The following is a 14,399-nucleotide window of genomic DNA, read 5'->3' on the forward strand; positions in this document are numbered from 1 at the left end:
GCAAATGGCTACCAAGAAAACAACCTTTAAAGTTAAATCTTTAAGAGTAGCCCTGCGGATAGCTTCAAATGGGGCCTCACACAAACCCCGAAGTACCAGAGGTTCCAAGGAGGACAACCTCTCCTCACCGGTGGACGTAAATTCTTGACTCCTTGAATAAACCGGATCACATCAGGATGAGAGGACAAGAAGTAACCATCCAGCTTTTCCCTCAAACAAGCCAAAGCTGCCACGTGAACTCCTTGACCAGGACCAAGGATGGTCTTGACCAGGCCATCCTGCAGGAAAGATAAAACGTGTGACACTGAAGCTCGCAAAGTCTGAACCCCCTTAGCCACACACCAAGGCTCGAATACTTTCCAGACTCGGACGTAAGACGACGAGGTGGACTTCCGTCTAGATTGGAGAAGGGTAGTAACCATCAGTTCCAGGTATCCTCTCAACCTTAAACGCCTTCTCTCAAAAGCCAAGCCACTAGACAAAAGCGATCTGCCTGGTCAGAAAATATGGGACCCTGTCGCAGGACGCAAGGGAGATGACTGAGTCGCAACGGGACCGCGAGGTTTATCAGATCAGCGAACCATGGATGGCGCGGCCACTCCAGGGCCACTAGCACCACCTCCCCTGGATGCCTCTCTATCCGCCGCAAGATATTTCCCACTAGTGGCCAAGGAGGGAAAACATATAGAAGAACTCCCCACGGCCAGGGAAGGACCAGAGCATCTACGGACTCTGCACCGTATTCCCTGCGTCTGCTGAAAAACCAAGGAGCCTTCGCATTGTGGCGCATTGCCATCAGATCGACTTGAGGGCAGCCCCATCCGACAACTCCCATTCTCCTGGATCGAGTAGCATGCGACTGAGATAATCTGCTTGTACATTCTCGACTCTGGCGATATGAGACACCAATATTTGGACTAAGTTCTGTTCTGCCCAAAGGATCAACTCCTGAACTTCCAGAAACACCGCATGGCTCTTGGTGCCTCCTTGTCTGTTGATGTACGCTACCGCTGTCACATTGTCCGAGAGAACTTGCACCGAACACCACGGAACTAAAGGCTGAAAGGCGAGTAAAGCCAAACACACCACCTTGGCTTCCAAGCAACTGATAGACCAAGACGCCTCTACGGTTGACCAGGTGCCCTGAGCCGCTTGACTCTGACAAACTGCCCCCCAGCCAGAGAGACTTGCATCCATAGTCAGAATCACCCAATACGGAACCTCCAAAGTTACCCCCACATGAGGTTGGTTGGGTGTGTGCAGCCACCAAGACAGACTGTCCCTGGTCGAAGGGGGGAGAGGAACAGGCTGGTGATATTTCTCCAACAACAGACTCCACTGGGCCAGAAGAGCCCTCTGAAGGGGACGCATATGAGCAAAGGCCCACGGCACCAGATCCAATGTGGAAGTCATGGAACCAGGGACCTGCAACACATCGCAAGCTCTGGGGACTCGCAACTGCGCCAAGCACTGAATCTGAGATTGTAGCTTGCGCACTCTCTCGTCCATTAGAAAGACTCTGCCTTGGCTTGTGTCGAAAAACACTCCCAGATACTCCAGAGTTTGGGACGGAACTAGGTGGCTCTTGGCCAAATTCACCACCCAGCCTAACAACCACAAGGTCCGAAGTACCGCTTGCACTGCTGTACGACAACTGGTCTCAGACTTTGCCCGAATGAGCCAATCATCTAGATAAGGATTTACGAGGACACCCAGCCGCCGTAATGCCGCCGCAACAACCACCATAACCTTGGTAAAGGTACGAGGCACCGTGGCCAATCCGAATGGGAGCGCTTGAAACTGGAAGTGCTGCCCCAAGACCATAAATCTCAGTTAGCGTTGATGGTCCTGGGAAATGGGAATGTGGAGATAAGCTTCTGTCAAATCTAATGATGCCAGAAACTTCTGGGGGCATACCGCCGCTATCACAGACTGCAACATTTCCATCCAAAAACGAGGAACTTTCAACGCCACGTTCACTCACTTCAAATCAAGAATGGGGCAAAAGGCTCCCTCCTTCTTCGGAACCAAAAAGTAAATCGAATACAGACCCATTCGAAGTTCGTCTGGAGGCACCAGAACCACGGCCCCCAAGCACTGCAACCTGTGAAAAGTTTCCCGCACCACCCTGCGCTTCTGCAGCGAGCCACAGGGGGAGATTAGGAACAGGTCGCGAACAAGCCGAGCAAATTCTAAAGCGTAACCGTCCCTTATCACACTGAGTACCCACTGATCCTGGGTGATTTTGGCCCACTCCTTGTAAAACCACGCCAGCCAACCTTCTACAAATGGAACAGCGGAGTGGGCCGGCCTCCCTTCATTGTGCCGACTTTGAACCAGAGGAGCCAGTATTGCTGGGGGCTCTGAAGGGCCGACGCCAACCACAAAAGGATTGCCCCCAGGACTGACCTCAAGATGAAAAGGACCTCTGTGTCGCTGGTGTGCTGCACAGTTGCCGAAACCTCCAAGTGTCCCGAAAATGCAGCCGTGAGGGAAAACTCCGTCTACCACGAGGCTTGTCCTCCGGTAAGCGAAGCATCTTAGTATCTCCTAATTGCTTCACGATCTAATCCAACTCCTTGCCAAATAAAAGCCAACCCTTGAACTGTAAAGATGCCAGCTGGGCCTTAGATGAAACGTCTGCGGACCAGTTACGATGCCAGAGGAGGCGCCTTGCGAAAACCGCAGCCTCTATAATGCGGGAAGACGTCCGCACCACATCATACAATGCATCTGCCACAAATGCAATGGCCGCTTCCAACTGGTCTGCCTGAGCCCCTTGTGAACCCCCAAGCATCACATCCTCCTGGGAATGCTGTACCCAGCGTAAGCATGCCCGCTGCATGAGGCTGGAACAAATAGCCGCGCGGAGACTCAAACATCCTTTTAAGATGAATCTCCAGCTTGCGATCCTGAACATCCTTCAGAGCTGTCGCCCCTGCAACTGCAATAGTCATCTTCTTTGTGACGGCGGATATAGCGGCATCCACCTTAGAGAGCACAAACAATTCCAGGACCTGCTCCGGCAAGGTATAAAGCTTGGCCATGGCCCTACCGACTTTCAAGCCTGCGTCCGGATTATCCCACTCCTGATCCACCAATCTTTTAATGGACTCATGATACGGGAACCCAGAAGGGGGGCACCGCATGCCCTTCAAAACTGGATCTGCCCCGTCCTTGCGAGAGTCATCAGGTGGAGGCTGGAGACCCAGCTCCTCCAGAAGTTGGGGATGAGAGGCGTCAATTCCTCTCTGCGGAACAACCGTAGAATTTTGGGGTCATCCCCCTCCACCGCAGGCCCAGGATCGAGATCATCACTTTGGCTGGTGTCCACCACATCCGGGTCTGCCATCCGATTACCGGAAAGCGATGCCCCTAGGCTGGAGGCATTTTCCTGTGGCACAGCAGTAGGCAAGCGCAGTACCTACTTGTGAGGCCCCCTGACCTGAGCCAGAGTGGGGCAGCGACCTGCCCGGAGATAAACCAGCCTGCGGGAGAAAAGAAGAGGGATGCTGGTCCCCCCCCCCCCCCCCCCCCCGGCTGGGCAAAACACCCTCATGCTGGGCCAAAAAAGCCTTGTGCATAAGAAACACAAATTCCGGCGAGAATGGAGCCGGGGCCCACACACTGTCCACACTCGCTGAAAAGGGGCCCCCGGGAGGCTGCCGAGTCCCCCTGTACCCCAATAGGACTTGGATGAACCGGGGAAAGAAGCGGAGGAAAATCCCCCTCAGACCCCATAAATGTTGGCCCGACTGCCGGGGGATCCAAAATGGCTGCCATTCCCGTGGTTACCGTGCCGGGCAGCTGCACGCGGACTGAACCGCTCAGAGCTGCAAGAGGAGGAGAAAAAACAACTTTCCTCAGTTTGGCAGGCACATGGAGCTCTTAGGGACCCCTCCCCCCCCCCAAAACGCAGGCTGAACACAGATTGCCGCGATTCAGCCAAGCGGGAGTCGCTCCACACGCACGTCAAGCCACCCCCCTCACCATTGCATCACCGGCGGCCTGATCAAGCAGGGAAAACAAAATAGAAAAAAACACCAAAAAAACGATGAAAAGACCTCCGAAACCACGCACAGGGGGTGGAGGGGAAGGAGAGGCGACCTAGACTGTCGTTCTTACCTGCTCCTGCGCTACCGTTTTTTGGGAGGTTTTTTTCAACTTTACTGCTCTAAAAGCAGCCTCACTGCAAATTCCTACTCCTAGCACTGAAAAGAGCTTCCAGCTCAATTCAGCAAGTGAATTAAAATAGGAGAGGAAAGTGAGGAAACAAAATAAGGAGCCAACACGTGAAAGGGAGGGATCTGGACCACCAGAAGTGTACCTCTCGGTTACCTGGGGAGCAGGCGTACAAAAGGGTCACTGACCCCCAGCCCGTCCGCCTCAACCAAACAAGAAACCCCGACCCCTGGGAGGAAGGCTCAGAGCAAAATAAAAAAGAAATATCAAAAAGAAAAATACTGGAACAAACTGCAGGTTTATGCATCAGTCACCAACTGCTGGAAACAGAGAAATACTGAGGAAATGCAGTTGGCATCAGTATATGTAAAGCAGTGTCAGTTTAACTTTCTCTGTCTCCACCTGCTGGCATGGATGAATAAACCCAGGAGTCTGGACTGATCCAGGTACGTACTGTGAAAAAAGATTTAAGGGACTGTTTTCATATTGCCAGTCAAAAATGTTCATATTCCAGTAAACCTATAGGGGTAGATTTTCAAAGGGTTACGCGCGTAACCCTTTAAACACCCTATTTTGCATAGGCTCAGTGGCGCGCACAAGCCCCAGGATGCGCGCGTGTCCCGGGGCTTTGAAAAAGGGGCGGGAAGGGGGTGGGGTCGGGGCACTGGTCCGGGGGTGGTACCGAGGCCTCCGGCACAGCAGCTGTGCCGGGGGATGGTGTATTGGTAGCTGGCCGGCAGGCGTAACTCCTTGAAATAAGGTGGGGGGGGGGAGCGAAAGAAACGCAAGTTTCCTTACCGTAAATGGTGTTTCCGTAGATAGCAGGATGAATCAGCCATGCTGTCATGGGAACTATCCATCAGGCCCGGGAGGTGGAGTTTCACTAGTGATGTCAGAGCTTTGCTCTGAAGCTGCGCGTAGTTTCCCACACTGGAAAACGACTCTCCTCAGTCTGTATTAAAGCAACGACTCTCCTCAGTCTGTATTAAAGCAAGCGTGGTTGTGAAGATGAAAATTCGACTGGACAGGGAGGTGGGTGGGTCAGCATGGCTGATTCATCCTGCTATCTACGGAAACACCATTTACGGTAAGCAAACTTGCTTTTTCCCGTCGATAGCAGGGCTGAATAAGCCATGCTATCATGGGAGTCCTAAGCTCCCCATAACGCTGTATTATGAAATATGTCTCTGGAATGAGTGAAGCGTGATGAATTTAAGTGTCAGTCGACTTAGAAGCAGCTGTAGCAAATGCCTGTAGTAGGGAACGTCCCAGTTTTGCATCATTCGTTGTTTGCTGATCTAAGCAGTAATAGGCTGTAAATGTATGAAGGGAGGCCCAGGTGGCCGCTTTACAAATGTCCAATGGTGGAACTTGCCTGAGGTGAGCTAAAGAGGCAGCCACCGCTCTTGTCTGATATGCCATGGGGCATGTAGGTAATTTTTCTTGTTGCTTGTCGTAGCAAAATTGGATGCATTGAGTGATCCAACTAGATATAGTTCGTTTTGCCACTGGAAGACCCGGCGCATTCGGGTTAAAAGAAACAAAGAGTTGAGACGGTCTTGTAGGAGACTGAGTTCGCTGTTTGTAGTACGCTAATGCTCATTTGCATTCCAACGTGTGAAGGAGTTTTTCTCTTTCTGTGGCGTGAGGTTTTGGGCAGAACGTTGGTAATTCAATGGATTGATTCAGGTGGAACGAAGAGACCATCTTTGGAAGAAAGGAAGGTTGCGGTCGCAACAGCACTTTGTGGTGGTAAAATTGGAGGTATGGACTGTAGTGCACCAGCACCTGTAATTCACTGACTCGACGAGCTGACGTGAGGGCAGTCAAGAAGACTACCTTCCATGTGAGGTACTTGACGTGAGCCAACTCTAGTGGCTCAAAATGTGACTTCATCAGTTGCTCCGGAACCAAGTTTAGGTTCCAAGGAACTGGAGGTTTAGAAATTGGAGGACGAAGATGTGAAAGGCCCCAGAGGAAACATGAAACCATCGGGTGTAGGGAAATAGGCTGTCCGTCCTATAGTCTGTGGAAGACAGCAATCGCACTCAGGTGGACGCGAACAGAAGCCATGGCCAGCCCCGACTGGTATAAAGTATGAAGATAATCAAGGAGACATGTCGGAGGACACGACAATGGGTCAAGCCGTTCGGATGCACACCAGATCGTGTAACGTTTTCATTTGAATTGATAGTTACGGCGTGTAGATGGTTTTCATGATGCAAGGATCACTTTTTGAACTGTGAGGGAGAGTCCCTGTTCTGAGAGAAGGATCCGTTCAACTTCCAAGCTGTTAGGTGTAGGGAAGAGTGGAGTGGATGAAGTAGGGTGCCTTGTTCTTGTGAGAGAAGATCTGCACAAAGTGGCAATCGAAACGATGGATTCATGGACAACTGGAGGAGATAAGTGTACCACGGTTGATGGGGCCACGCCAGCGCTATCAATATGAGCTGCGTTGCGTCTAACATGCATTTTTGTAACGTGCGTGTGATCAGTGGAATGGGAGGGAAGGCGTACATTAACAGTTCCGTCCATGGCATGAGGAACACATCCTGGGCTTGACATAGTGGGCTGGGCCACAATGAGCAAAAACAGGTCACCTTCCAATTGTGTTCGGTGGCGAACAGGTCGATTGTCAGTCGTCCCCATTTGAGGAATATGGTTTCCGCCACTTCTGGCTGAAGAACCCACTCATGTGGGTGAAATACGCAACTCAACCTGTCCGCTCGAGTGTTGGCAATCCCTGGGATATATGTGGCCTGCAAGTGAATGGAGTGTCTGCTTGCCCACGTCCAGATGATGAGGCATAGGGCCCAGGATCTCGAGCCCCCTTGTTTGTTGATGTAGAACATGGCCACTTGATTGTCGGTGTAGACCATGACCCTGTGTCCTTGAGGATGGGGTAGAAAGGTGCATAACGCATAACGTATCACCCATAACTCTAGGAGATTGATTTGGAAGCATTGTTCCTGCTGAGTCCATAGACCTTGGGTCTGAAAGTGATTGAGATGAGCCCCCCATCCTTTGCGGGAGGCGTTTGTGGTGAGGACTGCATTGTGTGGGAGGAGTGTGAAAGGTGCCCCTCTCGTCAAGGTGTGTCCTCTTAGCCACCAGTCGAGTTCTGAGGTCATGGCTTTTGTTAGCAAGAACTTACAGGTAGCCAATCATCCAGGTAGGGAAAAAGGATGATCCCCCGCTGTCAGAGGAATGCCACCACCACTGCCATGCACTTGGTAAACACTCTGGGTGCTGTCGAGAGTCCAAAGGGAAGTACTTTGTATTGAAAGTGCCAGCCATTGACTTAAAAAGAGAGGTATTGCCAGGAGGAAGGATGCATTGGAATATGAGTGTATGCATCCTTGAGAACTATGGAGCACATCCATGCTTTATGTTGGATTAGGGGCAAGATGGATTTGAGGGATACCATCTTGAACTTTTCCTTGATTATAAATTTGTTGAGGTCCTGGAGGTCCAGGATTGGGCAGAGGTCCCCGGATTACTTGGGAATTAGGAAATATGGGGAATAAAAGCCTGTGTTCTATGAGGACGATGGAAGGTGGCGGATCGCTTTCTGATGTAATAAGGCGGTCACTTCCAGTCAGGCAGGATTGGATCGGGTTCCCCTGATTGGTAGGTGAGGGAGGGGTGGGGGTTTCGGAATGGAATTCGTTACCCCCAGCGTACCACTTCCAGGACCCATTGGTCTGATGTGATGGATTCCCATTGTTGGAGGTGGGATGTGATTCCCCCTGCAAATACCTTTGGTGATGGTGGCATAGGTAGCTCTAAAAAGACTGACTGTTTGCTAGAGGATTTCGGAGCGGCCTCAGCGGGAACAGAGAAAGCCATCAGGGCTCCTCTAGGGCTTGGCGCGTGCAAGGTACACAAGTGTGCATCCCCTTGCTCGCGCCGACCCTAGATTTTATAACATGCGCATGGCAGCGCGCGCATGTTATAAAATCGGGTGTACGTTTGTGCGTGCTGGGTAACGTGCACAAATGTACCTCGCAAGCGCTCATTTAAAAATCTGCCCCATAATATCTTCCTATCAGGTTAGGGCCTCCTTGGCACAACACGGTTCTCCTCTATGTGTCTATGCAAGGGTTCTTATTTACAGGACACAGGTTAATTTATAGTTCGTACTCAGTTCATTCAACAGTCCAATATTCACATCTGATCATGCTAGGTTACTTCCAGTTCAGAGTCCAGTGTAGCCCTCAGCCATTAAGCTGCCTGAACACCTGGGCCTTTCCCAGCAACCCCTTCTTAAGCCCACCGAGATCCAATCTAGACCCTTAGGGGTATAGCAATGTCCGAGATAGCACTGGTCTAAGGCTGCCTTACTTTAAATAACTCTGTGGCCTCAATAGCAGGGCACTAGCCCTCAATGGACAAACCCCAGTTCAAGACCCACCAACTGACTTTTTTGCCTAGACACTCCCCAACCCTAAAATATTTACAAGACAGGACAAAGGCTCCACTTACTAGGGCTTTACATAACCAGGAAATCAGGCCGTTACTGCCTAAGCTACCAAAAGTACCTTCTTAAAATCAAAGGGAAATGAACTCTTATCTAATTAAAAAAAAAAAAAAGAAAGCCTAATTAGAAAATAATGAAAAAGGGGAATTTCCCATGGCATTCATATGATCATCTATTGATAAGAAATTCCCCAACATACAGCATTTTTAAGAATATAATACTTACATAAATTTTGTCCTTACTGTATCGAACTTTAATATTGTGAAGAAGAGTGGCTTCATTCAAATACATTAGAGAACCTAGAAGAGAGGATGAAAAGGTTATAGAGCATTTACTGATTCTATAAGCTGAAAACCACGATTTGCAAAAATAGAGCATCTCTGCACTTCTACCTCCTACACCGCATGAGTATACAGCCACAATTCTGTATAATAAAATCTCAGTTATTTTATTGTTAACAACATGAAATACCATGCTAAGCCAGATCAATGGTCCATCAAATGCAATATCCTGTCTACAACAGTGGCAGTCTGGGTTACTATTTTTTTCTTTTTTTTTAAGTTTTATTGTTTTATTATGAACATTGTATGATGAGGATTTTATAAATATTGCACACTGCCTCGGACAACCTTTTCAAGGCTGAGGATGTGGTTTATAAATGAGTTAAATAAAATAAAGATGCAAATAGTAAAGTCCATTCCATTGTGTTTACTCCCAAAAGTATGAAGTAGAGACAAGACCAGCTTTTGGAATATGCGACCTCTGCAATTGCAAAGAGTGTCATTGACTAGGGGTGCCATAGCTCCCTCAACAGTACTTCTTTGAAAAAAACAAACAAAAAAAAAAACTACTTCTCTCTTCCTGATACAGCCTTTGGTACCATGTTGCTGCTGCAGCCCTGAGACTGAAGAGTGGTTGCTCCTGCAGGGCCCCCCTTCCTCAGCATCTAATGAGATGACTGCAAGGTTGAAGAGCTAATACACTTGACTTCTTCATGGCTCGCAGTGCCGAAAAACTGTTTCTGCTCCTGCCGCTGTCACTTCTTTCTTCCTCCCAAAATGGTCTGAGGGGCTGAAAATTGGCTTTTGCACCCTTCGCCTTCCCACGGCCCAAAAGGCAGGAGAGTGAAGCCACAGTTGGCTCTTTTATCTAAGCACCTCCCCTTACTAAAAAAACAATGGCACGTCCATTTAAACTGGTGTGGTCGACAGGCCTCCAAATCAAACAGAACTGGACAGAGATCTGGCCAAAGACATCCCAAAGGTAGGAAGGAAGGGAGAGGTGTTGGAGGTCTATAAAATCATGAGTGCAATAGAATGGGTAAATGTAAATCGGTTATTTACTTTAAAAAAAAAAATGCAAAGATTAGGGGGCACTCTATGAAGTTAGTAGTAGCACATTCAAAACAAATGGAGAAAATTCTTTTTCACTCAACATACAATTATCTCTGGAATTCATTACCAGAGGATGTGATTAAGACAGCATAGCTGGGTTTAGAAAAAGGTTTGGACAAAGTCCTGGAGGAGAAGTCAATAAACTGTTATTAACTAAGATGACTTAAGAAATAGAAACTACTTATCACTGCGCAATAGGAGCATGGGATCTATTTTCTATTTGGGATCTTGCCAGGTACTTGTGACCTGAATTGGCCACTGTTGGATACAGGGCTTCATGGACCCTTGGTCTCAACCAGAATGTGGATTGGAGTATCCTTGCTGCCCAATCTGTAAGAATTAGAGAGATTATAGATGCCCTTCAAGGGGCTCTGTTCAGACAAATGATGAAACCTACAAAGGGAGGAGCGATACCAGAAGTGGTACTCACAAATAAGATAATATCTCTAAAGTCCGGTTAGATGCCCACCTGAGTACCAGTGATCATCAGACTGTATGGTTTGATATAATGGCAAAGAGGGAGAGAAGTCACACAAAGATCAAAGTCCTTGATTTCTAAAATACAGTCTTTGGTAAAATGGCAACTTATCTTGAGCAGGAGCTAGAAGACTGGATGGAGATGGGTAAAATGTAACAGTGGGCCAAATTAAAAGAAGCAATAAACCTTTATGTAAGAAAAATACATTTGAGTAAGAGGAAAAGAAGAACCATTATGATTCTCCAAGGAGGTGGCCGATAAAATAAAGATAAAAAGATCAGCATTCAAAAAATACAAAGGAGCTTAAAAAGAAGAACACAAAGAAGATTATCTGGTGAAGCTGAAGGAGACAAGGAAAGAAATTAGGACAGCAAAAGCTCAAGTGAAGAATGGACTGACAAAGAGATCAAGTGAGGTGACAAAACATTTTTTAGTTTTTGTTTGCATGTTTCTAACTTCTAGTCATATATTCTGTATTCACTGAGGCTCAGTTTGTGTTCTGGATATATGTGAGATATTCTGCTAGCATGAAGCTTCTATATATGGCTCTAGCAATCCTGCTTGTTCAGTTTTCCATTTAGGAGGTAAAGGGTTTGGGTATGAGTGAGGGGAGGGGAGGACCTATGAGTGAGAAAAAAGGAAGAGAGTAAAAGGAAAGAAGGGGTGAGAGAGGAAGGAAGAGGTATATGAGTGAGAAGAAGAGACAGCAAGAGTGTATAGAGGTGTGCAAGTGACAGAATATGTGCCATTCACCCAACCTGCCAGCACAAGACAGATGCAGATGCTGAGGAAGTAGGGAGGCAGGTGGTAGGGTTTCCAGGAGTGTGGCAGGCTTGCCAAATACCTAGGAATATTTTTAATGACACCCTATCTACCATACCTCTGTAGGAACTGTCGCCCACCTCCCGCCTTCTGCAACATTTCAAATCACTGAAAGGGCCAGACTCCAAGGGAGGACCTTCCACACGCCCCTTCTCCCCTGCCCACTACTACCACCACTCATCAAAATGTGTGAAGATAAGTCAAGGAGACTGGGATCTGGGTACACTGCCCCAGGAGCTCTGCAGGACTGCAAGGCAGGACACTGGGCTAAACAAGGGCCAGTCTTCCGCCCCCCCCCCTGCAGGTTGAGTCCTTGGGTTCTGGGGTCCAGTAGGTCTTTGCTGCAGCAACAGTACATCATGGTGAGCTTGGACAGGCTGGACCAGGACTGAATTAGTTGGAGCAAGGCTAGACAAGCTGGAGCAGGGTTGGGCAGACTAGAGCAAGGCTGGAGCAGTTACTGGAGCAGAACACTGAGCTGGGACTGGGACTGAACACAAACACAGACAAGGGAAAACTGGGAACGACACAGACAAGGCAAGATATTGGACAGGAATTGGAATAAGATACAGGCTGGGGCAAGACAAGGTACTGGCAAGACAAGGGGTGAATATCAGGAACACGATTGGGCTGGCACAGCAAGACCAAACAGAGACAGGACTGGATAAGACAGAATAGAACAGGACAGACAAGACAAGACAGAATAAAAAAAATTGATTTATTATTTATTTATTTTTGTATACCGTGGCACGTTCGGAACATCACCTCGGTTTACATGTAACAAAAATGCAGCAACAGGCTTTACAAGCAACACATAAGGGAAATAATATAGCAACAGGCTTTACACAGTAAACACATATAGTAACAGGAACTGATTAACCAATGGAAATATGTACAAAAAAGGAAATGGTGGTAATAGCAATATTTTACCAGATCATGACAGTGTAGAGATATTGGCAGAGTCACAAGGGGTGCAATAGGATCAGTTGACAGAGAAAGGGTAAATTAATGGAGTCAGCAGGGGAAATTATTATTATTTTTTTTTAGGGGAAAGTGATGGTTATTAAAATGTTCGGGAGGGAAATATTAGGGACTTAACAAGGGAAGCGGGGGGAAGCGGCAGATGCAGATACAGGAAGGATTTGGTGGACGACAGCAGGATGGAATTTGGCATGGTGAGGGGGGATTGGGGGGGGGAAAGAGTTCAAGGGGGGAGAAGAGTAACAGGAGGAAAGCGTTCTAGGCTAATACACTGGCAGAGGCCCGAAGAAGCGAGAAGCCCAAGAAGGCAGCAAGAAGCCCCAAAGGCAGCAAGATTAGAGTCCAGAGATCACTAAGCAAGGAAAGGCTTGTATAGGTCGCAGAGCAAGATTCAAAGAGTCAGAAGGCCCAGAGGCCACAAGGTAAGGTAAGGTAAGGCCTACATAAGCCACAAGTCAAGGAGCAAGAGAGCAGAAGGCCCAAAGGCCACAAGGCAAGGTAAGGCCTAGACACCCAATGGTGATTCATCTCTCAAAACACCCTCAATTATTGAAAATCCTGTAATATGATTTTTTTTAAAAAGCCACAATGTTCTTATTTTTCTGGCTCTAAATAAAAGTCACAGCACAGAAATGTTTCTGGCAATGTGAGAACTAAGAAATGAATTCGGTACTTGAATGTAATCTACTTTGAGGTATCAATAAAGGAAGAATATAAATAAAAAATTATCTTCATTTGAAAGCCAGGTTTGAATTTTTCTATCCAGCAATAATTCAAGTTACAATGAATAATAAGGTCAAAATTGAGGATCCTGAAAAATTATTAGGTGTGGATTGTGTGCTCACAGGAGACCTATCCCCAGTGAAGGGGGAAGGTATAAGATGTTAGCCTGCCTTCTCATCGCCTGTGACAGAAGACTGATTACTTCCTCTTCAGCACTTCTACGAACAGATCCAAGTCAGGTAGTCACCATTCAAAGAATATCCTGTTTGTTACTTCCTGATGCAAGGACCACTCTTAGGGTCCTGTGCATGCAAAGACAAACACTCTACTAGAATATTTTCCTTGTGTGTCAGGTAAGTGGATCTTTGGATTAACCCATGAGACACAACCCAGTTCCATACTCTGGCTGCTTTCCAGTACAGGTTTGGGATCCTATTCCACCCTGTTTGTTCAGGTAGTACATAACTACCTTGTTTTCATTCTTAACAAGGTGAACTTTGTTGGCTGGAGATTTCTAAAAGCTTTTAGTGTGATCAGAACAGTCCTTAATCATCAAAAGGTTGGTATGTTCTCTCTTCTGCTTAAGGGCTCCTGGATGTGAAGCCAGGCCAAGAGCAAGATTCAAATGCATAAAAATAATGGCAGATGAGAATTACAAGGCCCATCTAAGTATACCCGTTTCTGATGCAATACTTCAGAGTCTATCTGATCTCAGGCTTTATCTTCACATCTTCATAGCAAAGAACTCCAAGCTTTCTTAAATTCTGCTACTGTTTTGGGATCTACGGCATTGCACCAGAAATGAAATTGGGTAGACAAGATGGGCCTAATGGTCCCTTAACAGAATCACATTTTTATTTTTTTTTTTATTTATTATTTTTATATACCGACATTCAATCTCAATCGAGATATCACACCAGTTTACATTCAGGTACTGTAGGTATTTCCCTATCCCCAGAGGGATTACAATCTAAGTTTTGTACCTGATCCATACCAACATTCTATGTTGGTATGGATCAGCAACTGTCCTTGACAATCTAGAGAACCCAGATATATGTAGTATGTTCTAAAAATAGATGATGATGCTTCCATTTACACTGATGTGGTCTACAGGCCTCCTACTCAAACAGAAGAATTGGATAGAGATCTTATCAAAGACATTCAAAAGGAGGGAAAGAAGGAAGAAGTTTGCTTATTGGAGATTTTCAACTGCCAGATGAGGGCTGGAGTATCCCTACTGCAGAATCTGCAAGAAGTAGAGAGAGAAGATGGATGCCCTTCAAGGGGCTCTGCTCAAACAAATGGTGATGAAATCCATGAGGGAAGGCGTGATACTCGA

At 47.2% G+C, this 14,399-nt stretch overlaps 1 protein-coding gene across 7 annotated transcripts in view; it reads right to left on the reverse strand.

Moving 5' to 3' along the window:
• The window catches only part of MYO6 (myosin VI), a 527,529-nt gene that overhangs the window by 391,348 nt on the left and 121,782 nt on the right, over positions 1–14,399 (reverse strand). For all 7 annotated transcript variants that reach the window (XM_029595584.1, XM_029595582.1, XM_029595583.1 and 4 more), the window contains exon 4: positions 8,888–8,961. In XM_029595584.1, coding sequence (XP_029451444.1) covers positions 8,888–8,961 — 74 coding nt within the window. The remainder of the gene's footprint in view (positions 1–8,887; positions 8,962–14,399) is intronic.

Source organism: Rhinatrema bivittatum, chromosome 3 (genome assembly GCF_901001135.1).
Source record: "Rhinatrema bivittatum chromosome 3, aRhiBiv1.1, whole genome shotgun sequence".
Classification (NCBI taxonomy): domain Eukaryota; kingdom Metazoa; phylum Chordata; class Amphibia; order Gymnophiona; family Rhinatrematidae; genus Rhinatrema; species Rhinatrema bivittatum.